Source organism: Hyaena hyaena, unplaced genomic scaffold, assembly GCF_003009895.1.
Source record: "Hyaena hyaena isolate Hyena2069 unplaced genomic scaffold, ASM300989v1 scaffold_187, whole genome shotgun sequence".
Taxonomy (NCBI): Eukaryota; Metazoa; Chordata; class Mammalia; order Carnivora; family Hyaenidae; genus Hyaena; species Hyaena hyaena.
The window spans coordinates 307270-331020 of NW_024080820.1; the positions used below are offsets into that span (position 1 = coordinate 307270).

A 23751-nucleotide genomic window follows, 5' to 3' on the forward strand; every position below is an offset into this window, starting at 1 on the left:
AGAAGGTTACCTAACTTACCAAAACCAGTTTTTCTCATTTGTAAAAGGGAGGGTTAGGGGGCAGGGATCGTAATTCCTTCATAGTACTAACCACATAAATTGATACAAAAATGATATCAATTGGTGAGTATAAAGCATCTGATAAATTTTAGCTAATATTTATACAGTGATGATTATTTGCTTATTATAAATTTTTTAGTGTTTTATGGGAAAAGTGCTAAAAACCATCAGAGAAAAATATATTCAGAATCCTGTGCTTTTTCTCTCTTTAAATTTGTTAAAGTAAGAAATAGAAGTTTACATTCTCCACTCTTCCTTCTTATCTCTCCTCTTCCTCCAACCCCCACTTCAGTATAATCACTGCTAATAGTCCAGTGTGTTCTTCTCCACGTTTCCCACGCTTATGTAGCAGAGCTCTTTGATCTTGAACTCTTAAAGAAGCAGAATGGGTCTAGGAATTTGCCTGAAGGAGGGATTGTGAAGGCCATGTCCTGTCCAGTGATAATAGTTCAGGAGCACAGCAAACAACTAGATGCAAGAAATTCTAGTTGTGCATTCAGGCTGTGGGAGAAGAAGAAGGTCCTCTTAGTAGTTTTAATTCTTGAGCGGGTAGAGTAATGCAGCCTCATTTTGAGTCTCCCACGATGATAAATCTTCAGAGCTGGTTAGATGTGGCAGTGAGCATTGTCACTTGCTTGCAGTTGCTCTGTCACACCATGCTCTCTTGCCCTATGTCTTTATACTCTGCCTGAGTACCCTGACTGATTCACTGTCCCACCTTTCTTCACCTCAGTCACTCTTGATCATCCTCCAAGATTCACCTCCTCCAGGGCTAAACACCCCAACTGTTGGCTCCCATAGTAACCTGTACCTACGTACCTCTCTCTTATGAAAGTACTGTTTGTGTCTCTTTTTGACATTTCAATCTTAGCTGGTGTCAGACATGGTGTCTGTGTACCTAGGACTTCCACATTTACATCTGGAAATTCAGATCAGGACCCTCTAATTGCTGCACATCTTCAGTTTACATCCCACTCCAGTCTGCGTTTATTATCTGTCCTCTCATGCAAACAGTTGCTTCTAAAATTTGATTCATGATGAAAGGCACTATTCCTCATCCCATTATGCAAGTTAGACACCATAATATCATCTTCTATAAGATGACATTTATATCTTATAGATGTAAGTATACATACTTACATATACTTTATACGCAGTAAGTCATAAAATGTGGTGTAGTAAGTCATAAAGTATGTACTAAGTAAAAAAAACCCCAAATATGTCTTGATTTAATCTTCTGTTTATCCCTGTTGCTGCTACTTTAATTTTGATCATCTTCATCCTTCTGAATTATTTCAATAACTTTGCACTGGTTTTTTTTTTTTTTCCTGCCAATTCTACTCCAAACTAGCCAACTAGACTATGAATTTGAATAGTAAACTCTATAAATGTAATTGAAGAGAAATCTTTGCTTTGGAAATAAGTGTATTTTTGTGACAATTACCAGTTCTTTTTGGGTATTTGGTAGGCAATGGAGGAATGAGACAGACCTTCCTAATATTTGTTGATAGCATTGTATATGAAATGCTGTTTAGCTAGTGGAGATGATGTTCTATGATACAGACTTCCTCATTCTACTCTAAGGAAAATGCTTTGTGGAGCATAATTCATGCTGGTTAGTATGAAAAGACATCAGAAAAACTTTAACATAAAGCAGGGTATTTAAGGTAGACAACCTCAAATGATCTATCTTTCCTTTAAAATGAATATATAAATGGGAAAACTATACTTCTGAAAAGGGTTAAAATTTGCCATTCTTCTTTCTAATGATCAACTGCAGCAGACTCAGGACTGTTTACCAGTGTTTCTATTAAGTGATAATTAGAGGTGTTAATAGTAGCATAATGATTTTTTACAAACATTTTATTTATTTATTTTTTTGATGTTTAGTTTTGAGGGAGAGAGACAGAGTGCAAGCAGGGGAGGGGCAGAGAGAGAGAGAGACAGGCAGACCTAGAATCCGAAGCAGGGTCCAGGCCCTGAGCTGTCAGCACAGAGCCTGACATGGGGCTCAAACCCACGACCAGTGAGATCATGAACTGAGCTGAAGTCCACGGCTTAATGAACTGAACCACCCAGGCAGCCCAGAATAACGACTTTTTAAATGCTGAATATTTTATTTTATTTCGTTTTAATTTTTATTTCATTTCTTTGATGTTTTCTTTCATTATTCATCCCATCTAACAGATGGAAAGTAGATGATGTGTCTTGTGCACTTTTGGATCCTTGATACCTGACCACAGGGCAGCACATAGGAATTGTCTTATATGGGAATAAACTTATCAAATGTTAATTTTATTCAAGAATTACACTCAAACAGCTTAATAATTCAAAATCTCATAGGACTAAAGAGCTGAAAAATGTGTTTTAGTAGCTAAATAACTAAATTTTCAGGTGAAGTAAATTCCGGAATTTAGGTTTTTTCTCTGGCTTCCTTCCCTTTTAGCGTTTAATGGATTAAAACTCACCCCATATGCTTTAAACATGCTTTAAATGATACACAAAACCTAAAAAACAAGATTATCTGTGTTTCTGTCTTAATATTCTCTTTAAACCTCCCCCCTCTCCCCAATATTAGGAAAGAGAAAAAATATGCCGACCAATGCTGGAAAGATGTTGCAGTTGGGGACTTTATTCGCCTTTCCTGTAATGAGGTTATTCCTGCAGATATGGTCTTACTCTTTTCCACTGATCCAGATGGAATCTGTCACATCGAGACTTCTGGCCTTGATGGAGAGAGCAATTTAAAACAGAGGCAGGTGGTTCGGGGATATTCAGAGCAGGTAAATACTGGGTTCTCACTTGGTGACTTATTAACATTTTCGTTTCAGAAGATGACCGAGCTCATTTTCACAGAGATAGAAAAAGAGATTCTTAAATTCATTTTTCCCATTACAAAATAGAATCCCGGAGGGCTTAATCTATTTCCAGATATCCCTGGAAGTGTTTTATAGATTATAGGCTGTAATGACTTTGAAGTTCACACATTTTAGTCTGGCGATCCTATATTTTTTGGAAGTGAATTAAAGGAAACTAACAGAATTATTTCTCAATCTGGAAAATTATTTTGCAATGGAAATGATCACCATCTGTTCCTAAAATCTATAACTGCATATATACTTAGACCTTTTGAGACTTGTGTAGCTTCTCATGCCAAAGAGCTTTCTAGACCCTTCACCACGCTATGGCAAGGAAGCAAGAACTTTGAAGTTCTATGAACATGAGTTTGAATGAATTCTAGCTCTGCTGTTTCATTATTGGGTGACCTTGAGCAAGTCACTTATTTTATGCATCAGTTTATCGTAAAATAGAAATGATGATGCCTGTCTCATAGCATTGCTGTGAGAGGAACATGAAGTAATGTATGTAAAAATGTTATGTACGATGCTTAAATATGAGTTTCCCTTCACTGTCTCTGGAAGCACTTGAGATGTTAATGGTCTTTTTTAAACTGAACTGTGGAGTCAGGTTTCCTTCATCTTGTACTTTGTAAACTAAAACATGTTTTAGCCAAATACATGCCCTGATCTTTGTAAATTTTGTGATCTGAGGTAACATTGGCCATCTTTCTATCTATGGATTTAATTTAGCTCCTGTGATTGACTGATAGGCCTCACATTGTCACTTTTGTGAACATTTACGTTACTAAGACATTTGTAAAAATCTCCCACAACTTGAGATTCTAGTATATACTACTAAGTACCTATTCTGAAGGTGATACCAGTTAATGAATTAGTACACTTTGGGGTCAATGAAGGGTGAGTGCTCTGGAATCCCATGACCTAGATTATAATCCTGTTTCTAAACACCTCCTTGTGTGGAAACCTGTGGCAAATTACTGATCTTCTTCATGTGTCTCTTTCTTTATCTGTTAATTAGACCTAATTATAGCACCTACCTCATGGGGTTGTAAAGAAGAAATTAATATGTTTAAAGTACATAATAGAGATTCTACTATATCAAAAGAACTAAAAAATTACTGATGAGCAAATCAAATCATATAATTATATGTCATTTTCCATATGTGTTGCTGTGATATGTTTATACTTGATGAGGTATGTCAGTAATAGTTTTTTTATTAGGCAAACATTCATATAAAAACAAGGAAATGAGATAAAGTTCCCATGGCTTATTCTTAGTGAATCCATGCCTGTGTTCTATAAAAACATTTTGCTTATTTGTCCACGGGTTACATAAAGCATGCTAAAATCACCATCTAATCCATTAGAGAATTTTGTAAGATGCTGACATCCAGCTTATTTTTAAATTTTTGAATAAAGTTTGCTGGGATAAATGCATAATGTGTTCAGAGCATTCACATACACATTTAATCTTAAAAACTCCCTACATGATAAAAGAACAACAAAGTATTTTCAGCTTTTCAGTGCTTTCTGCATAAAGGAGTGCTTGCTGTGTGAATAGAAGCTCGCCTATGCAGAGTCCTGCATGGATTCTAGTGTGTGATTCAGTGTTGATTAGTGCTCTAGGACCATCTTCATCCCACTTACTCATTTATGATTATGCCTAAACTATTCTCTGCTTTTTTCATTTGGGCAATTTGTGACATAAATTTTGTAGCAAGAATGTGTTAGTTTTATCTTAAGAGTTGGTGAAAGGATAAACACTTAAATATCAAGGGTTTAACTTTGAATTTTTCTCGTGTTATGATTTTAAAATGTGTGTGTGTGTGTGTGTGTCTAAATAATATTTGTTTGCTTGTTTTTAGGATTCTGAAGTTGATCCAGAGAAATTCTCCAGTAGAATAGAATGTGAAAGTCCAAACAATGACCTCAACAGATTCCGAGGCTACCTGTGAGTAGTGACTTACCTTCATTGGTATGAGTAGAATTATGTATTGCAATTATATTGAAGTCAGTAAAATTTTCGTGTATGTATATCCAATCCAAGTTAAATCACCAAAGGCTATGTGTTTAGCCATCTATGAATTTATCTTTATTTTAATAATTTGGTGAATATTACCTATGTGTGTTTTAAAAACCACAACAAAAGCTTGTTCTTAAAATAATCATAAAATCTTGGTCAGTGGTATAAGAATGTTTTCCATGAGCTCTGTATTAAGCTCAAGACATGTTGTTTGGAAGGAGGGACCTGGACAGAACTGGTAACCTAGGTGACATGATAGGATAATGTCCTCCTGCAGAATTAGAGTATTAAGTGGCTATTTCTGGTTAGTAAAAGTTAGCCAAGGAATTGAAACATGTGTAAGAAAAAGTATGGGAAGTCACAACACTGTTCATTCTGGAACCCTTGAGGCGTCTATATCCCTTTTGCAATGGCAGCTAGAATTTCGAGTCTTACCTAATTTCAGGCCTGGCTTCTGCCAGTTAAGTACTTTATGCCTTGAACCAAGTTATTTACTCTTTTTGACTCTCAGTTCCCTGATTCTTAAGAGGGGAGGAGATAATTAGACTCACTTCATAGTAGTGATTTTATGAGAGAATGGTAAAGAAAATTTCCAACTCATTTTTGAGACCAGATTATCCTGAAACCGTAAACATACAAAGACACTTAAGGAAATATCAATGTCCTGTATGAATACAAATGCAAAATTATAGCTAATCAAATCCAACAATATATAAGAAGGATAATACATCACGACCCAGTGGGACCTATCCCAAAAATGCAAGTTGTTTTAATATTAGAAAATCAGGGTGCCTGGGTGGCTCAGTCGATTTAGTGTCAGACTCTTGATTTCAGGTCAGGTCATGATCCCAGGGTCGTGAGACTGAGCCCTGCATCAGGCTCTGCACTGAGAATGGAGCCTGCTTAAGATTCTCCCTCTCTCCCCCTCTTCCCCTTACCCTCACTCACATGCGCTCTTTCTCTCAAAAAAACAAAACAAAACAAAACTTAACATTAGAAAATCAAATGATGTAATTCACCATATTAACAAGCCACAATTAACAAATTAAAAAAGGAAATCCCAAGTGATCATCTCATGAATGTACACAAAGCATTTAACAAAATCTTACTGGAAACAGAAAGGAACTCTCTCAACCCGATAAAGGCATATATGAAGAACCTATAGTTAGAATCATACTTAATGGTGCAAGACTAAATGCTTTTAAATGTTTTTCCCCTAAAATCAGGAACAAGTAAATCAGTAAACAATATTTCAATAAGATCAGTAAACAATATTTACTCTCACCACTTTTATTCAAGATTTCACTAGACATTCTAGATAGCGTAGTCAAGCAAGAAAAGGAAATAAAAGTTATCAAATAAAAAAGAAGTAAAACTCTTAATTATTCATAGATGATTTGATGCTCTTTGTGGAAAACCTGATAAAATCTATAAGAATTTAACAATGAGGCTTAACAGTGTTCTAGGCAACAGATCAATATACAAAAATCCATTGTATTTCTACATACTATCAATGAACAATCAGATATTGAAATTTTTCAAAATACAACTTATGATAGCATCAGAAAATATGAAATACCTGAGGCTAATCCTGACAAAAGATGTGAAACACCTGCACACCAAAACCATTGAACGCTGCGGAGAGAAATGAAAGACCTAAATCAATGGAGAGATGTATGCTGTTCATGGGTTGAAAGACTCAATATTGTTAGGATGTCAGTTTTTCTCCAAATTGATCTGTAGAGTCAGTGTAATTCTAATCAAAATCCGAGGATGGTTTTGTTATTTTTTTAAGAAATTGACAAATTTATTCTAGAATTTACATGGGGATGCAAAGGACCTATATTAACTTAAAATGATATTGAAAAAGAACAGAGTGGGAGAGCCAACACCACCTGATTTCAAGACTTCTAGTAAAGTACAGTAGTCAAGTTAGCATAATTTTGGCACAAAGATAGACCAGCAGATCAGAAAGGATTAAAAGAGTATAGGATCCAGAAACTGACCCACACATTTATGGACAGTTGGTTTTTGTTGTCCATAAATGTGCCTTTGACAAAGGTGTACACAAGCAATTTAGTGAAGAAAGGTTATTTTTTTCAACAAATGGTGCTAAAATGATTGAATGTCCATATTCTAAAAAATAAACTTCAAGTCATAACTCTCACTCTTTAAAAAACTTAACTAAAAAATGGATCCTATAGTTAAATGTAAACCTAAGATTGGAAACTCTTTAAACATAGAGGAAACATAACAAAAATCTTTGATATCTTCAGTTAGGCAAAGATTTCTTAGGCAAAGATTTCTTAGACATAATACCCAAAGCACAATAAGAGAACAAAAAAGTACATAAAAGAACTTCAGAATCAAGATTAAAACCTTTTTCTCTTCAATGAGACTATTGAATGAAAAGATAAGCCACAGATTGGAAGAAGATATTCTCAATGTGTTTATCTGATGTGTTCAGATTTTATAAAGACATCTTAAAACCTAGTGATAAGGGGTTGCCTGGGTGGCTCAGTCAGTTAGGTGTCCAACTTCAGCTCAGGTCATGATATCACAGTTGCTAAGTTCAAGCTCTGCATCCTCTGTCTACTGTCAGTGCAGAGCCCGTTTTGGATCCTCTATCTCCCTTTCTCTCTGCCCTTACCCTCTTCTCTTGAGCATGTGCACATACTCTCTCTCTCAAAAACAAATAAACATTAAAAAAAAACAAACCCTCAGTAATAAAGAAAACAGTATAGTTTTTAAAATGGTAAAAGAAATTTGAACAGACACTTCACCCAAAAAGGTTTATAGATGACATATAACTGTGTGGAAAGATACAAGTTAAAACCACAGAGCTACAACAGTTAAAAAGACCCAACTATACCCAGTGCTGGTGAGAAAGTAGGGGAACTAGAGTGCCCACCTGCTGCTTCTGGGAATATAAAGCAGTGCAGCCACTTTAAAACACAATTTGGAAGTTTCTTTAAAAGTTAAACATATGCCCACTGTATGATCTAGCTGTTCCACTCCTAAGTAATTACCTAAAAGAAAATAAAACATTTCTCCACAGAGTATCCTGTACACAAATATTCAGGGCAGCTGTGTTTGTCATAGTCCCGAACTGGAGGCAAGCCAAATGTCCGTCAACAAGTGCATGGATGGACAAACCGTATATCCATACAGTGTAATACTTTTCAGCAAAAAGGAATTCACTGGTGATACATGCTACAATATGGATGCATCACGGAATCTCATATTCAGTGAAAGACGCCATGCAAAAAAGAACATATACTATATGATATTTTAATATAATTTCTTGAAAATAAACCTAACTTATTGCGGTAGAAAGCAGATTAGTGAGTGCCTTAACTAAATTTCTGGAACTGGTCTCCTGGCCTACCTTGTCAGCCTCTCTCTTCATCTGCATTGGACATTATTTTTAATAGACACATTGGAACATCATTCGCTATTGTGAGTACCCAGTCTTGCCCCAGAACCCTTACCTACTTCTAAGGCCCCACTAGCCTCTTGGTTCCCTAATTATCACTTGCCTCTGGATTCCCTGATGCCACGTTTGCCTGCTCTTTGGTTTTTCCATTTGTGATGGGCTCCTCTAATGTGTGCTTCAACTGCGCTGCCTTACTTTCCGATTAGCCTGATCTGACCACTGGAATTGCCTTTCTCTTGGGATCCACGACTAAAAGCTGCTCTCTGCTTCTTTTCCCTCCCTCAGATTCTGTCTTCCTCAGTGATTAGATTTCCCTGGGTCTGCTCTGTTGACACTTCTATTGAGAGCTGGCTTCAGCGACTTTCAGGAAAGCATTGAATGAGAGAGTCAGCCCAGGTAGATAGAGTGATTTTTCTGTGGAATTATTTTTATCCACTAAACTAGCTCCTTACCCTTTTCCTGCTTTGTGGTCTGTTTTCTAAAATCAACAAAAATCGAGCTGCTCAGGCTCACTCTCTTCTCTTGTTCCTGATCTTAGGGGAAAAACATTTGAAAGCATTTAGTCTTGCACCATTAAGTATGATTCTAACTGTAGGTACTTCATATATGCCTTTACCGGGTTGAGAGAGCCTTCTCTGATTTTCTCCTATTTGTGTCCACAGTGTATGCTAAATGTTCAATTTTTATTATAATATCTATAATAGTTTTCTTACACTTAACATATTTCTGTATCAGTCACTTCCACTTAGACCACAGGAGCCAAGACGATGTGTGTTTTTGTATTCCCAGCATCTGAGTGGGAATGCTGGGTGTGTAATAGATGTTGCCTAGCATCTTCAGTAGATGAGAGCTCTATGTAGACAGTCAGTGCTCCATAGAGAGTCCAAAGATCTCACATCGTAAGTGTCAAATATCATATACATGTCAAGGGCAGGACCTGTTTAATGTTTGGGCAGATACCATTTTGATAGAAGTTACGCTTTGATCTAATGATTGTAACCTAGAGTGATGTAATGATGAAAAAATAAGATTCCTGGCAGGGGGGTGGGGGGAATCTTAAATCTTACTGAGGACCTTTGGAAGTGGCTTTTATTAACAGAATGTTAATTCTGTTTCTATAAAGGTTCTAGGGATAATGAATGTTATATTGATGAGAATTGTGTGGTGCTTGCCTGGGAATGCTACATGGAAATGTCAGTGTTGAACTTAAATTCTTCATCTGCAAAACCAGGAAGCAGAATTAAATTAAACCCATGGACACCACCAACCATATATATATTCACATATATGAAGGCATATAAACATAGACCTCCTAGGACACGGTGTTTACAAATTATAGGAGTGAAATGACACATCTATTTTCTTTCTCCTTTGTGATATCCTTCTTTGAAGAGTTATTTCCTTTTCCTTAGTAATTGTAGATAGAAAGGATCCAGACAACAGTGACAGTTTTCCTATATTTAAGAAAGAAGAAGGGTACTTGGGTGGCTCAGTCAGTTAAGCATCTGACTTCAGCTCAGGTTATGATTATCACAGTCCATGAGTTTGAGCCCCACATTGGCTCTGTGCTGACAGCTCAGAGCCTGGAGCCTGCTTCAGATTCTATATCTCCCTCTCTTTCCTCCTCCCCTGCTCACATTCTCTCTCTCTCAAAAATAAATAAACTTTAAAAAATTTTTTTAAGAAGAAATAACTTACTGACTGAAGTATATTGCTTAGAGAACCTAATTTTAACACTGAAGTTAAGAGGACATTTTCTTTTTTCTTTTTTTTTAAATTTTTAATGTTTTTATTTAATGAGAGAGAGACAGACAATGTGAGCAGGGGAGGGTCAGGGAGAGGGAGACACAGAATCTGAAACAGGCTCCAGGCTCTGAGCTAGCTGTCAGCACAGAGCCCAATGTGGGGCTTGAACCCAGGAAGCGTGAGATCATGGCCTGAGCCGAAGTCGGACGCTTAACCAACTGAGCCACCCAGGCACCCCAAGAGGGCATTTTCAAATAGGTTAAATACATTACTTTCTGCTTATTAAAAAAAAATTCCAATTATTTTGCTCTGTATTTTTGCACTATTATAACTTGATCAAGTAATTGCTTTCATCATTTTTAAATTGTTTATTACAGAAACTTTCAACCAGTCAAACGCAGAAAGAAAACTATAATGAACACCCATGGGCTCTCAGCTAGTTTTAACTATTTCATAATTTTGCCAGCTTTGTTTCTTTCCACGCCCCGCCCCCTGCCTTGCAGTTTACCACACTTACCAGACTGCATCCTTGCCGTGGTAGTGAACATTGTTTTCTGGCTGTCTGATTTCCTGTAAACTGTCCAGAAACACTTTCGAATCTGATGAGGGAAATAGTTTCTTTTTCTACAAAGTGACGTGTGTGTGTGTGTGTGTGTGTGTGTACACTTGCATACATACATACACGCAGGAAATGTTGCATACAGTTTCAGAGACTTCATGGATCTCTTGATGCCACAGGCCCCAGGTTGATTTGCTGTTGAGGAGGCTTGATTAGGTTCCTGTGGAAATAGGTACTTTCTATTGCATACCACCTGTAGGCCTGTGATGTCCTTGTCCCATAGGTAGTTCTATTAAGATTGGTGTTGTTCAGGGGTGCCTGGGTGGCTTAGTCGGTTAAGCGTCCGACTTTCGCTTAGGTCATGATCTCGCGGTTCGTGGGTTCGAGCCTCGCGTTGGGCTCTGTGCTGACTGCCAGCTCAGAGCCTGGAGCCTGTTTCAGAGTCTGTGTCTCCCTCTCTCTCTGACCCTCCCCTGCTCACGCTGTCTCTTTCTCTCTCTCCTAGAAATAAATTAAAAAAAAAAAAAACATTTTAAGATTGGTGTTGTTGGCTACCCTTTCATTATAAAATTCCTCATCAGCCTGTCACCTAGTGCCTTTAGCAGCCACAACTTACCATTGCCTAGAAAAATGGTTGATTCCAAACCAGGTTGAAAATGGAATTTTTCCAGTTCTATCAAGAATGTTTCCCTTGTCAGTTACTAAGTTACCTGAAACTCAGTTTGTATTGGAACAGCAGGCTCCTAATTTGGAATGTTGTTTTGAGGTTTTGGAGTATGAGAAGTTGACAAACAGGAATAATAGAAAACAATGGTAGTTGAGACTTGTCGCATCTTTTTCCAAGCCAAAGCAGCGTAACAAAAGCAAATCGCTCAGAGATTTGAAACCTTTCTTGTGAACTGCTTGACCTAATACTCCAGTCAAGAAAACTCGAAATGTGTGATTTTTATGTTTACATCCCCACTTTTGCAATTTAAAAATGAATGTCTGTGCCATCTTTCTTACAGAGAACATTCCAACAAAGAACGTGTGGGTTTGAGTAAAGAAAATTTATTACTTAGGGGATGCACCATTAGGAACACAGAGGCTGTCGTGGGCATCGTGGTTTATGCAGGTTAGTTACGCTTCTCATTTTCACTGTCGTCTCCTCTGTGTTTTTCTTCAAATTAACATTTTTCATTTACTCAAAATGCAATCTACAAAAGCAGAAAGCTTGTCTTCATAAACTTAAACCTTGGTCTCTGACACAAAAGCAAACTAAATTAACAAAATATATTGTGCAATTACTCTGTATTAAATTACCTGCCACAGAAATTTAAAAATATGCTATTTGCTATCTGACTTTAATTTGCGACTTTTCTCACATGTTACCTCTGTAGGCCATGAGACCAAAGCAATGCTAAACAACAGTGGTCCCAGGTATAAGCGCAGCAAATTAGAAAGAAGAGCAAATACAGATGTCCTCTGGTGTGTCCTCCTTTTGCTTGTGATGTGTTTAACCGGTGCATTGGGTAGGTAACATTTGATTTTTTTGTTGTTGTTGACATCTTTTCAGCAAGATATTTATTTAAAAGCATTTTCTTTTCAAAATATTGATGAAAATTTGACTTCTGTAAAGGAGGTTTTGTTTGCCATCAGCTTTTCCCCTCATATCTCTTTCTTATTCTCTGATCTGAAAAACATTAATGTTGATTATATCCAGCTATGTGGAGCTACAGTAGTAAAGGGACCTGGGAAGAGATTTAAAGAGAGACCGAGACCAGAGAATGTGGGGCCTTTTGAATTTTAATTTGTTTAAAAAAATAAACAGTGGGTCTTCCACCAAAATAAATGCTCGGATTCCTCTTTAGGAATGAAGCCGTCTATTTATATAGTGTATATGTAGTATTCTTTTGATGTCTCTGTGTTTTTTGAAAGGTCATGGAATTTGGTTGAGTAGATATGAAAACATCATGTTTTTTAATATCCCTGAGCCCGATGGACATGTCATATCACCAGCATTGGCAGGATTCTATATGTTTTGGACCATGATCATTTTGTTGCAGGTATTTTCTGTTGAGTTCATCATCAAGAACTTTGTTACTTATCTAACTACATTTGGTTTCTCAACCTTTATTTTCCCTCTCTAATATTTTTTAAATTGCTTGGTTCCTCTTAGGTCTTGATTCCCATTTCTCTCTATGTTTCCATTGAAATTGTGAAGCTTGGACAGATATATTTTATTCAAAGTGATGTGGATTTCTACAATGAGAAAACGGATTCTACTATTCAGTGCCGGTCGCTGAACATCACCGAGGACCTTGGACAGATTCAGTACCTCTTTTCTGATAAGACAGGAACTCTCACTGAGAATAAGATGGTTTTTCGAAGATGCAGTGTGGCAGGCTTTGATTACTGCCATGAAGAAAATGGTGAGTGTTGGGTTTCTGTAAAAACCAACCTTATAATTGGTCTTTTTTGGCACCTACTTAGAGGTTTGATAATTCTAACTCCTAGGTGGCTCAGTTAGTAAAGTGTTTGACTTCAGCTCAGGTCATGATCTCATTGCTTGTGAGTTCAAGTCCTGCATTGGGCTCTGCGCTGACAGCTCAGAGCCTGAAGCCTGTTTCAGATTCCGTGTCTCTGTTTCCCTCTGCTCCTCCCCCACTCACACTCTGTTTCTCAAAAATAAATAAACATCAAAAAACTTTAAAACTTTAAAAGTTTGATAATTCTAGCAAAGTGATGCTATATTTAAGCATTAGGTACTTAACTCATCCAAATAGGCATTAAGCTTTATTTTTGTTCTTTCCAAAGCTAGTGGATCAGAGTCAAGGAGTCAGTTGCCAGCCATGGTTTCTTTAAAAGGAAAGTAAACTACCAGTAATGATAGAAGGTTGGAGATTCGGTATGGTGATAATGCTATATTATAGATACCTGTGAGAATCTAATGAAACTATGGACTATCTCCCTAAGAAATATTTTGAGAATAATTCCAAGGGGACTTTAGGCTCCCCCTAACCCATCACATCATTTAGCCCATCAGTATCCATTGATTCTTGGTTAAGAACACCTAGTTTAAAAATAAATATGATGTGCTAAACTCTGAGGCTAAGGAAGTAAATATACAAATTGCAAAGTCTCTTTAAGGAATTGAACTTTGTTAAGTTTGTTATTTACAAAAGTAATGTGCACTCCTATGAAAGTAATTCTGAAAAATATCCAAAATGAATTAAAAACCTTATTCTCTAGAGATTAACCACCATTAACAATTTGATGAACACATAACCCTCCATTTTTTATGTATATTCTTTAATATGTGAATATATGTGAATATATATTTATTCATTATATATATGTGTGAATATATGTGAACATATATTTATGCATATAAAGAATATATGCATATTCTTTAATATGTGAATATATATTTACATATTTTCCCTTTTATAAATTAGAACATGTTATATATATTTTTTATTTTTAATTTTTTGCCAGTTTGCTTCTTGAATATCTCAAGGACCTTTTTTCCAAATCCATTCATAACTTAACATTAAGTGCACAGTATTGCATTGTATGTGGTCAAGCTTACTTTGCTATTATAACAATACTTGAAATTAATATCACTTACTCATTCAACATAAATTTTGTGAGCCCCTAATATGTAGAATGAGTCCCTTGATCTCATGTAGCTTTTAGTTTAAGGCAAGGAGACAGACAATATTAAGAATTATGAGAAATTATAATAGCATATACTGCTATATGTATAAATATATAGCTATAGCATATATCTATAGCATAAACTTCATCATGTAATATGTATTTTTGTACATACATGTTTGTGCACATGTTTGTACATATCCTATTTTTATAAAATACCTTTCTAGAAGTGGTATTATTGGATCCAGAGGTATGCATATACAGAGTTTTTATAGAGCCTACAAAATTTACCTGTAAAATATCATGCTTGTTCACACTTCCACAATCCAGAAAAACAACACCTGTGTTTTATACCAGCCGTAATATGATGAAGTTATTCTTTTTAACCTGTGTGAGTTTTGTAGACATGGCGCTTTATTGCCTTAATTTGTCTCTGATTAGCAACAAGATGTTAATTTTTCATATGCTTATTGGTCATTTGAATGTCCTTGGTAAAGGGATCATTCTCCCTGTCCCTTCCCCCCATTTAAAAATGAGCTCTTCTTAGTGATCTGTAGGAGGGTTTTTCTATTAAGGCAGAGCCAGTGTTCAGTTTTTCAGGCTTTGTTGACTGTGCCCAGTATCCATTTTTATTTGTGCACTTGTATTGAACTATATATTAAATAATTTGAATATCAACCCTGTGATATTGTCTTTATATGGTGAGTATTTTCCTGGCTCATCATTGATCACTGTTATTAGTTTTCTATTGCCACATGACAAATTGTGACAAATTTAGTAGCTTCAAATAATACAAATATACTGTCTCAGTGGTTTTGGGGCCAGAGCCTGGGTGCAAAATGGCTTCATCCTCCCTCAGGATCCATCACCAAGCTGAAATCTAAGTGTCAGCTGGGACTGTGATCTTATCTGAGGCTTAGAGTCCTCTTCGTAGTTCCCTTGTTTGTGGCAGAGTTCAGGGTCTTCTGGCTGTAGGACCAAGGTCCCTGCTCTCTTGCTGATTGTCAGCCTGATACTGTTCTGAGCTCCTGGTGGCACCCACCATTTCTTACCACGTGTTCTCTCCCTAGCATGGCAGTTTGCTTCTTCAAGGCCAGCAGCCAAATCTCTAGCTTTGAATTTCTCTGACCTCAGGGAAGTACTGACCCCTCATTTTACCTGATGTCAGATCTACCTAAGATAGTGTTCTTTTAGATAAATTCAGATTCAGGTGTTTAGGGATTTGATTACATCCTTTCACATTGCCACACAATATAATTTAATCACAGGGGTGAAACCCCATCATATCCACAAGGTATGTGCATCAGGGGGACTGGAAACTTGGGAGCCAGCTTAGATTCTGTCTAGCACAGTCTCTTAGGGTGTTTCTTCTTGTCAGAATTTTTATATGTTTATTAAATCTTGTAAGTTATTGTGAATATTAATAAGGTTATGAATATTAGGATTTTTGCCCGTAGTGTTAAACTTGGACATCCCACCTGGCCCAAAATTTAAAAAAATACACCGTGTTGGGGCATCTGGATGGACTCAGTTGGTTGAGTGTCCGACTCTTGGTTTCAGCTCAAGTCATGATCTCATGGTTTGTGAGTTCGAGCCCCACATTGGGCTCTGTGCTGACAGCACAGGGCCTGCCTGGGATTCTTTCTCTCCCTCTCTCTCTGCCCCTCCTCTGCTCTCTCTGTCTCTCTAAATAAGTCAACTTAAAGAATTTTTTTAAATACACTGTATTTTCTCTTAGGCACATACATTTTTAAGCCAGGTTTCATTGTTACCAGTGAATGTGAGGGATAAAATGTTGAATGTTTATCATATAATTACTACACAAATATAAAAAATAGCTAGTCATGTTGGATATGATGATACTCCGCCTTGTTTTATCTTCTTTTTGCATTTTTTTGTTACAAAAACTATTATTATAGAAAATCTCAGATAAGCTGAAAGAGGAAAAATATAAAAGTCATCAGCAACCCTTACCAGAGTAGACTGCTGTTAACATTTTTGTGCATCTATTTTGATTCTTTTTCTTGTGTACTTTAATATATGTTTTTTAAACAAAAATGGCATCATAGTGTGCTTTTGCTTTTATGACCATTTTTCTGATCTTCATCACGATCACCTTTCTACACTCTCCTTACTCTTCTAGTGGCTTATGCTGTATTACACTATAATAATTGCCAAAATGTATGTAAATAATCCACCATTAATTTAGGTTGTCCACGTTTACTGTGGTAAGCAATGCTGAGGGAACCTTGCTAGCTAAACTCTCACACCCGTTTGTGAGATGAGTGTCTTCCAAAATAGTTGACTATGTAGATCCTTATTTTCAAGAAGTCTCTTAGAGTAGTGTTTTCACAAAATATGTGATGGGGAGTAGAAATTTGTTTTCTGTATTTGTAGCATTTAAAATTTTGTATTTGTAGCACTTACGAGGGCTGGGACCAGCCCTTTCCTGCCCCAGTCCCTGAGCCCACACTTGGGCCCAGTGAGTGCTTCTCTTCTGTAGCCCTTTATGCAGAGAAGGTACCAAGAGACTGAGAATCACATGCTATCATGACCGAACTGTCTGTGGACCCTGGAGTGTTGCACTACTTCTAAGGCTAACAACTTTGCCTGTTGCCTGTGAACACTTCTCTGCCACACACACATATAGATCCTGGTCTCTTTTCTGTAATGGTTTAAAAACAAGGACATGTAGGGGTGCCTAGGTGGCTCAGTTGGTTAAGCTTCCGACTTCAGCTCAGGTCATGATCTCATGATTCACGAGTTTGAGCCCCACATCAGGTTGTGTGCTGACAGCTCAGAGCCTGGAGCCTGCTTCGAGGATTCTGTGTCTCCCTCTCTGCCCCTCCCCTGTTCATACCCTGTCTCTCTCTCAAAAATAACTAAAATATTAAAAAAATAAAGTAAATAAAAACAAGGACATGTATACAGACTCTGATTGATGAAGGAAGGGATAGTAGGGACTACTTCTCTCCAGAATTTAACCCTAAGACATATTATTTTTTTTGCTGACATTAAAGCTAGTTAACCCTTCAGGATTTGGGGGCAAAATCACTGCCTAGGAGATCTGTCCATAAAGAACATCACTGCTAGGAAAGAGCCCCATGCACATATGCATAAGAACTAAATACATCTGACGACACTATTTTATGTTTTAAAATCTTGCAACTTAGGAGCACCTCGTTGGCTCAGTTGGAAGAGTTTATGGCTATGGATCTCAAGGTCGTGAGTTTGAGCCCCACATTGGATGTAGAGACTACTTAAATAAATAAACTTAAAAAAAAAAAACCTTGCAACTTAGAAATTTGGTTCGTGAACCTAGCAGCATCAGCAACACCTCGGTGTATGTTAAAAACACAGAATCTCAGGCTTCTTTTTAAAACTTCAATTATAATCTTCTTTTAACAATATTCCCAGGTGATTTGTGTGCATATTAAAAATTTTAAAGACAGTCCTTTAAAAGATTACTGAAAGAGAATGTCTTTTTTAATAGTCATCTTTTTAGTTGAGAATAGCATTAGATTTACAGAAAAGTTACAAAGATGCTTTTGAGGGTTCCATTATGCACCCCTATCTAATTTCCTCTGTCGTTAACATCTACCATTAATTGTACAATACATTTGTCATAAGTAATGAACTACTACTGATGTCATTATTAAATGAAATCCATACTTTATTCAGATTTCTTTTTCTGTCCGAGGATCCCATCTAGGAGACCATATGACAATCCTTATTTAGACTCCTCTAGATCTGGAAGTTTCTCAGGCTTTCTGTTTTTGGATGACCCTAGTCATTCTGAAGGGCACTATTTGGGGATTTAGTAGAATGTTTCTCAATTTGTGTTTGTCTAGGGAGTGCCTTTATGATGCGGTTTATAAATATGATCTACACAGTGAGAACATTTATTAGTTTCCAAGAACAAGGATTTTGGAATCAGCCTTCCTGAATCTGATTCCCATGTTTACTGCCTATAAGCTTTGTGACCCTGGGCCAGTTACCTAATTTCTCTGGGCCTCAATAAAAAGAATCCATAATAGGATTCATGAAGATAATTCATGAAAAGTCACTCAAACTATGGCACAGAATAAATTCTTTGTAAATATGAGCTGCTATTGTTCTTATAATTATAGTTGTCAAAGTAAGAAATAGATTTACCTTTTGAGAAGTTCATGATCCCCTATGGAAGACAGGCATGGAAATGTAAAAAATACTTTACTTAGTCTCATAAGATGAAAATTTCATGTTTTGGAGGTGATGTTAGCATTGATCAAGGCTTGGGACTAGAAGGATATCGGGCAAGAAATTTTTGGAATGTTGGGGAAATGCATAGGGAATGAGTTTAAAATAAAAGATTTGTGTGTGTCAAGGATACATGGATGATACAGTTGGCCGAAGCTTAGCTGAGCGTGCTGTTTATAAGCAGGTGAAAGTTGGGATGCTGGAAATGTTTGGGGGATTAGTTCATAGCAAAGTGCTTGGAGGATATGGGGATGGTACGGTTGGGAGGAGTCCATGAACACATTATGCTGTTCACCCTTGTTTTGGGCCCTTTGGGGAGCACGTTGAAAACTGTGATAAACTTTTCCACAGATTTTTGCTCACTTCTTCCAAATATTAAATAAATGTAAGTAATAGGCCCTGAATAGGTTACTAGATATTTGAAGGAATCAGAAGAGAAGATTAGGGATTAAATAAGAAAGAGAAAAAGTAGTTAACCTAGCATCTAACCCACTACCTATCTTGATACAAAGGAAAAACTATATTCTTTGTGTTTTTTCCGGTGAGTTGGAAGGCAAGAATTCCTGTCCCACTGTGAGGCATTTATGGAACTAATTAGAACCTGCTTTAAGAGACATATGAAAAGTTTTCATGATCAGCTGGATAGATTAAAAATTTTTTTAATGTTTATTTAAAAAATTTTTTAAATGTTTATTTCTGAGAGAGAGGGAGAGAGACAGCGTGAGCAGGGGAGAGTCAGAGAGAGAGAAGGAGATACAGAATCTGAAACTGGCTCCAGGCTCTGAGCTAGCTGTCAGCACAGAGCCCATCATGGGGCTCGAACCCACCAACTGTGAGATCGTGACCTGAGCCGAAATCAGACACTTAACTGACTGAGCCACCCAGGCGCCCCTTAATGTTTATTTTTGAGAGAAACAGAGAGACAGCAAGAGAGAGAGAGTGACAGCATGAGAGGGGGAGAGGCAGAGAAAAAGGGAAACACAGAATCTAAAGCAGGCTTCAGGCTCTGAGCTGTCAGCACAGAACCCAATGTGGGGCTTGAACTCATGAACCATGAGATCATGACCTGAGCCGAAGTCAGATGCTCAACCAACTGAGTCACCCAGGCACCCTGGATAGATTTTTGTTTATCAGTATGGTAATAAGCTTTTCTTTCTCATACCCAATTTTTAATTTTTTTTAAGTTCATTTATTTATTTTGCAAGAGACAGAACTGTATGCAAAGAGGGGAGGGGCAGTGAGAGAGAGGGAAAGAGAGAGAATCCCAAGCAGGCTCCACACTGCCAACACAGAGCCTGATGCAGGGCTCAACCTTCCAAAACTGTGTGATCGTGACCTGAGTCAAAACCAAGAGTCAGACGCTTAACCAACTGAGCCGTCTCATATGCAATTTTTGAAAAATCTTCATTGAGTCTAGAAGTATTACACCAATAGCTTTTTAAAAAAATCTCATTATAACTTTACTGGCATGTTTCCTTCCCATAGCTTTCTACAAAATGACTGAAGGTTACTCCATGTGTTCTTGATTCCACTCTTCAGTGCTATTTATTGAGCAAGTTTGTCCTAAGGGCCAAGCTGTCTGGCATTATAGTATTTACACAGTTGCATGATGACTGATTTCCCTAATGATGGCCAGAAAAAATTCCTGAAGTATAAGCCTATGTTTCTATAGGTTCTGTAATACTGTAATTATTTCTTTTAAAAATGGTATCACATCACCAATAAATTTTTTTAGCTACTCAAGGAGTTATCAACCTCAGGGACTATTGACATTTGGGGCTGGATTATTCTTTGAGATGGGTGCTGTCCTGTGCATTGTAAGATGTTTAGAGGCCTCCGTGGGCTCTGCCCACTGAATGCCAGCAGCACTCCTCCCCCAGTTACAACAACCAGAGTGTGGACAGGCATTGCCAAATGTTGGCTGGGGACAAATTCACCCCTTATTGAAGATGACTGAACTAACCTATAATATACAGGTAACTGCTAACGAGATATAACATAGTGGATACATGTACTGGCTTTGGAGTCAGGAAGACCTAAATTTAAATCCCAACTCTCCCCCCAACTCGCTGTTTAACCATGGTCAAAGTATTGAATCTCTCTGGATCTTAGCCTCTCTTTCCTGCAAAGTGAAACAGTATAGTGCCTATGTGGTAGCATTATTTTTAAGATGAAAAGGGAAGGTCTAGATACAGATATTAATATAAAGAACCTAAACAGATGATTGATGAACAGTAAGTACTCAATAAATGTTAAGTCCCTACCCCACAACATTCCCTTGAGTCTAGGGATATTTCATTCATGTGTCTATTCAGACATTCATTCATTATTCATTTAATAAATGTTTAAACTACAATGCATGGACTCATTGAAATCAAGCAGGGAATATTGGTGTAAAATGATAAGGAATAATACATGTTAACATATATGGCTATATTTAGAAAGAGTGTGGCATGAGGACTCCAAGCATTGGCTGTGAACTTCATAGAAATGGATATAAGACTGATGAATATTACTTTTGTGAAATGGGGAAAATTCATTTGATTTCTTTATTACTAAAATTGAGGTACTGATAGTATCTGCCACAGAAGGTTGTTCTAGTTATTAAATGAGACAAATGCCTGGTGCGTAGTAATATTCAGTACATTCAGTATATAGAAGCTTAAAGGCCCAGCAAGAGAGTGTCAGTATAGTTACAGATGTCACCATTGAGGAGCTGGCCTTTGAACTAAGCTTTCAGAGATGTTGAGGATTCATGTAAGTATAGTAAAAAAGAATGGATATTCTAAACAAGGGCACAGGTGAAAATGGAGAACTTCAGTATGTTTGGGATTAAATAAATGGATAGATTTCTAAAGCTGAAAGGCCATACAGGGAAAGAGTTCTGTATATTTAGGCAGAGAATATAATGAAACTTGCAGAGCTGGAAAGGATCTTAAAGTCATTAAATCCAAATTGTTCATTCTGCTAGTAAGAAAACAGGCCCAGGAAGAGTTAAGTGATTTCCTACAAGACACTGAGTCTTTGGAAGAGTTGGTTCTAGAGGCAATCACAGCATTGCCTCTTAGCCTCTCGTCGTCCTTGAAAAATACAGATAAAAACTATTAAACTATGAAAAAATATATACTTTTTGAAATTAACTTGCCAAAAGCCATACTCTAAGTAGCTAGACGTGCCTTGACTACAGCTAGCAATTCAGCAAGTACACATTTACTGATTGTTTACTCTGTACTCCCAGACATAATGATTAACAAGGCAGACAAGGGCTCTCTCACAGAGCTTCTGTTGAATAGTCACAAATAAATCAATTCTTAAATCAAGAAAAATATTAAATAATGAAAAGTGCTTTTCAGAGAATTAAAATGAGATGATATGATACAGAATGATTGGAAAGCACTTTGTATTGTGTAGGGGAGCAAGGCCCTTCTAAGGATTAGAGCTTAAATCTGAATAACATAATCTTGAAGTTCAGGTGCAAAAATCCACCAGTTAGAGGTAGCAGCTAGTATAGAGGGGCTCAGGCTTAATGAGCCTGGCAATTTTCTAAGTAAGAAAAGAAGGCCAGTGAGGCTGGATTTTAGTGGATGTGTGGAAGAGGAAGAGGCAACAAAGTTAGAGAACATTAGTGGAGGTCAGATCATTTTGAGTTATAAAAGCCAACATAAAGAAAGGTTTGTGCAGGAGTAATGTGATCTACTTTATGTTTTAGGAAGATTATTCTAGCTACTGGTTAAGTGATGGAGTGCAAAGGGATAAGGAGACCAGTTATGAGGCTATTTGCACGAGTCCAGTTAAGAGGTGATGATGGCTTGGATGAGGGTAATGAAGATGCAGAGAAGTTGAGATATTTGAGATGCAGCTTGGATAAGTAGTGGACAGCTGTTGGTGATGCTTTGAATATGGGGCTGGACAAGAAGAGAAGAATCAAGGAGACTCCTAGATTTTTGGTGTAAGTAACTATATAAATAGTTAGGTGCTATCTATGAAGATGGGGAAGGCCAGAGGAAGACTAAGTTTGAGGGGTAATGAGGGAGAGAGTTCTATTTGGACCATATCAAATTTAAGGTATCTATTATTTATTTAGTCAACAAATATTTGTTGAGTATTAACCACTACTTTGGGCTCTGGTGATCTCATGATATATTTTAAATTTTTACTTAAATCCAAATTAGTTAATATATAGTGTAATAATGGTTTCAGAAGTAGAATTTAGTGATTCATCACTTACATATAACACCCATTGCTCCTTAATGCCATCACCCATTGAGCCCATTCTCCTCACCCACCTCCCCTCCAGCAACACTTAGTTTGTTCTTTGTATTTAAGAGCCTCTTGTGGTTTGCCTCCGTCTCTGTTTTTGTCTTATTTTGGGAATATATCATATTAACAAAACAGACAAAGCTCTTTGCATTTTTGGAGTTTATATTCTACTGAATGATTCAAAAAATAAAAACAAATAAGATCTACAGTGTGTAGATGGCAGTAAGTGCTGAAGTGGTTATATCTGGAAAGTCTTTGCTGGCAAGGGACATGATATGAGACTTGAGAAAGGTAAGCCATGCAGATAATCTGCTTCAAGAACCCAGTAGACATCCAACTGGAAGTATCAAGTGGAGAGTTAGATATACATAGGAGTCTGGATTCCAGTTAGAAGTTGGAGTTGAAGATACAGGTTTAGAAGTCATGTGGCAGAGTTGGTATTTCAAATGTGGGACCAGTTGACATCACCAAGGAAGAGTATATAGGTGGAGAAGGGAAGAAGCTCTAGCAGTAACCCAGAATTTGATTGAAGAGAAGACAGCAGGAGAAAATAAGAAGGAATAGCCATTGAAGTAGGAGGAAAAACAGGTACACATGGGGTCAGAGAAACCAAAAGAACCATTTCAGGAAGAGACTGGTCACCCTTGTTGGATGTTGCTAAGGATCCATATAACAAATGGACAGATGCAATAATGAGATTTGATACCTTGCCAAAATAGTATCAGTGGACAAACAGGGACAGAAAGCCATGAGATCAGTTGAGGGGAGATCAGGGTAAGCAAAAGAGGGGAAAGTTGTAAATGTGAAGTCCTTGAGAAGGCCAGAGGAGTGGGAGGCAGATCATGAGAGGAGAGCTTGGCTTTTGAAACTTTATCCGTAGTAGTAGTAGGAGGGAAGACAGAATTTGGATACAGATGTGGATAGGTTG

General features: G+C 37.2%; 1 protein-coding gene across 1 annotated transcript in view; it reads left to right on the forward strand.

Moving 5' to 3' along the window:
- ATP10D (ATPase phospholipid transporting 10D (putative)) overlaps positions 1 to 23751 on the forward strand; it is a 106055-nt gene that overhangs the window by 39191 nt on the left and 43113 nt on the right. Inside the window, exons 4-9 of the mRNA XM_039241109.1 lie at positions 2639 to 2843; positions 4787 to 4872; positions 11693 to 11799; positions 12065 to 12196; positions 12603 to 12730; positions 12844 to 13096. Coding sequence (XP_039097040.1) covers positions 2639 to 2843; positions 4787 to 4872; positions 11693 to 11799; positions 12065 to 12196; positions 12603 to 12730; positions 12844 to 13096 — 911 coding nt within the window. The remainder of the gene's footprint in view (positions 1 to 2638; positions 2844 to 4786; positions 4873 to 11692; positions 11800 to 12064; positions 12197 to 12602; positions 12731 to 12843; positions 13097 to 23751) is intronic.